Below are 3,235 nucleotides of genomic sequence, written 5' to 3' on the forward strand. Positions count from 1 at the left end.
AACAGTGCCATGTTAGGAGGCGGCTGTGCTCCACGGCACAGGCTGCACGGTTGAGCCCTGGCCAGGGGAGCAGATGTGGGAACTGGCTGTGCCCGGTTCTCAGGATGGAAATGGATTTTTCCTTCCCCACCCCCCAGCATCAATCACTTTTTCTGTTTGGTTTTAGCCAAACCAGAGGGGAAAAAAAAAAAAACGTTTCATGATGCAAGTAACATGAGCTGTGAGCACTGATCCCAAACTCATCGCCAGCTCTGGCCAGGCTCTGCATGTGCATTGCTGTCCTGTGCTCTCCATGGGTTTTGGGGCACCACCGAGGCCCAGAACTGTCCATGCCCAGATTCGGATGGGCTTCATATGGGCCAAGATAGAGCCCATCAAAACACACATTGCTGCACTTGCCCTGGGATGAGTGACATAGGGTGTCACCTGCAGCTCTGGGACATGTCCACAGAGTTGATCCACTGCAGACAAGTTACAACGATTACTGCACCTCATTTTGCAGGGGCTATTGCTGGACTGGTGGTAAGGGACATAGCACTCAGTTTTCCTGCTAAGGGGGACACTGCACAGCTCCCATTGGATTCCCTGTCCCTGCAGAGAGCTTGTCCCACCAGCTGCACATGCTCTGTGGCATCCAAGCGTTGCATCTTATCAGAGGACACATGCTCCCTGCAGAGCTGACCTGCATCAATGGCTGTGCACTGCTCAGTCCCCACTGGCACTGTGGCCGGTGGCCCTGGGTGCTGCTCTGTGGGGCAGAATGGCTCCAGGATCCCTCCAGCTCCCTACAGGGCCCATAGGGAGGGGCCATGGGAAGCCAACACTGACACCAGGCAAAGGGACTCATAGTGTGCTGGGGCAGGTGGGACATGCCTGGGGATGCACCCACTTGGAAGGGCTGGGAGAAGAAAGGGCCACTGTTGCTGGCCCTGCTCCATAGCAGCACAGCACCATCCTCCTCCACTTCGGGATCAGCCCACGGACAAACAGGCACTGCAGGAATCAGTGGCTCTAACTCCATTCACATCCAATCCCCACGGCAAAGCACTTGAGGCAAACCCATCTACACCTCCCACCTCGCTGGGCATCCCCATGGGAACCACAAGCCAATCCATTACCTTTTCAAGTGCTCCAGCAGGAAGAGGAAGGTGATGAGGTTGGGGTCAGGCAGCGAGCGGAGAAGGTGCATCATGCAGTTCTCCTTGGCAGCAGGATCTGAGAGGGCTGGAAACAAGGAGGGAGAGGGCTCAGGACAGGAGCTGGGAACACTTGTGCAGCAGTGGGACTTACCGTGGCCAGATGCTTCCCAGCAGCCAGTGCTGCCTGCTCCCTGGGGAGCAGCACCATGAGTCCCAAGCTGACCTGGAGCCAGCAAGGACAGCCAGAGCTGAGTGGGCTCAGCTGGGAAGGACCCTCAGGAGTCTCCCATCCCGGAGCTTGCAATGCCAAACAGAGCCACTGACCCCATTCCCAAGCCCTTACCAATCCCCTCCATGAAGGCAGGGTAGAGTCTGTCAGTGAGGAGGGGCTCAGGCAGCTCGCGGAAGTACAGCTTCAGCGTGCCGGCGATGGCATTGATGTCCATGTCACTCAGCATGACCAGGATGTCCTTGTTATCTGTCCAGAAAGCACCCACATGTGACATCTCCTTCCCCTCTGGGTCTCAATCCCCTCCGTCACCCCAGCTACCCAGGCAGGCTGCTGGCTGGAGGGCAGGGACACCACCACCGGATCCACAGCTCCATTGAGCCAGGCCGGGGCTGGGAAAGCCGAGCACTTCCCGCCTGGCTGGGCAACGGATGCGGAATAATTTGCAAATCCATTTGCAATGCTGCCCTGACTCAGTGTCTCCCCAGAGCCAGCCAGGCGCAGCAGCAGCTCAGACACCAAGGCACAAACAAGGCTGGGACCTCTGGGCTTTTACTACACCCTCCTTCCCCTCCTCACCCCCACAGCCCGTTCCTGGGCTCGCCAGCACATTTTGCACACATGCAGTGCAATAATCAGACCCTGGACTTGCAAGGCAGGGGACCGGGGTGGGGGGGACTTGGTGTCTGCAAATGTTCCCAGTGGAACATGACATGGAGATAGGCCATCTCCCAGGACACTCACTTGCATCAAAGACAGCTTTTAATGCCTGGATATCAGTGGCCACACCAGAGATCCTGTAGATGCCAACCTCTTCGATGCCCCTCTTCTCCACCTCCTCGATGCACTGGCGCACAATGTAAGGCACCTTGGAGCGCTCACGCCTGGTTTGGAAAGCAGAGCCATGAGCAAAGATTCCCAGGGAACCCCGTAGTGGCCAGCCCAGCCCTGCAAACCCCGGGCCAGGGGCAGCATGTTGCTGGTGAAGGAATAGACAAGTCCCCAGCCGGAAGCAAAAGCCAAGCTCTCCAGTGTTGGTGAGACCAAGGGGACATGGTGCAACCCCACACCCACAGGGACTGGAACAGATCAGCACCCCCAGCCCCACATGTACTTTGTCACGACACTGATTTTGACCCCGAAGACACCGGTCTGCTTTTTGGACGGGGTCCTCTTCAGGCTCATGTCTCTGCTTGTGAACTTCATGGAGAACTCCACCTTGATCTGTGGGAGATAAGGGGTGAGTCCCTGCAGCCCAACCCTGGCCCATCACTTTCATTGCTGCATGAAGCAGCCCTGGACAAGGAGCTGCAATCAAAGTGAGGGGCTTACCCCATTCATCTCGATCACGTCCATGTGCCAGTTCTTTGTCTGCACGGCCTGTGGGTCCAGCTGCAGGGAGAGATGGTGTGTGAGCTCTGTGGGGACACAGCCCCATGCCAGCCCCACTGCCACCCCAAAGCCCCCAGACCACAGACGATGCAGGGTGTGGGACATGCTCTTCCCTGGCAACCTGCTGTCCATGGCAGGAGGATGGAGAGGAGAAGGTCCGAGGTCCATCTGACCATGCCCTGGAGCCAGGTGGGCTCAGCCTCCTTTGCCCAGCTTTACCCCGAGCCCCTGTGAGGCAGCGCTTTAACCCATTCCCAAGAGGCAAGAAATTTCCAAGAAATTAGGACTATTTCTGGCGGCAGATTGATGAAACAGAAGTAGGGCAGCATTTTCCACGCAGAAAAACAACATCTCCCCATAGCCAAGGCTATTTATAACCCCTGGGAATGACAAGCTCTACTATTTCTGGCTTTGGGGCTAGCGGGGGACTCGGTGATGCTGCCCCGGTGCCTGGCCACTGCGGCGAGGTGCTGGT

The 3,235-nt window shown here is 57.3% G+C and overlaps 1 protein-coding gene across 1 annotated transcript in view; it reads right to left on the reverse strand.

Annotated features, from left to right (window-relative positions):
• ABR (active BCR-related) overlaps nt 1-2,760 on the reverse strand; it is a gene marked incomplete at its 5' end in the record, with an annotated part of 3,745 nt that extends 985 nt beyond the window's left edge. Inside the window, 5 exons of the mRNA XM_010013478.1 lie at nt 1,119-1,224; nt 1,483-1,617; nt 2,113-2,252; nt 2,483-2,592; nt 2,701-2,760. Coding sequence (XP_010011780.1) covers nt 1,119-1,224; nt 1,483-1,617; nt 2,113-2,252; nt 2,483-2,592; nt 2,701-2,760 — 551 coding nt within the window. The remainder of the gene's footprint in view (nt 1-1,118; nt 1,225-1,482; nt 1,618-2,112; nt 2,253-2,482; nt 2,593-2,700) is intronic.
• Nucleotides 2,761-3,235: the final 475 nt, after the last annotated feature.

The sequence above is a fragment of the Nestor notabilis genome, unplaced genomic scaffold, assembly GCF_000696875.1.
Source record: "Nestor notabilis isolate BGI_N333 unplaced genomic scaffold, ASM69687v1 scaffold22994, whole genome shotgun sequence".
NCBI classification, from domain to species: Eukaryota; Metazoa; Chordata; class Aves; order Psittaciformes; family Psittacidae; genus Nestor; species Nestor notabilis.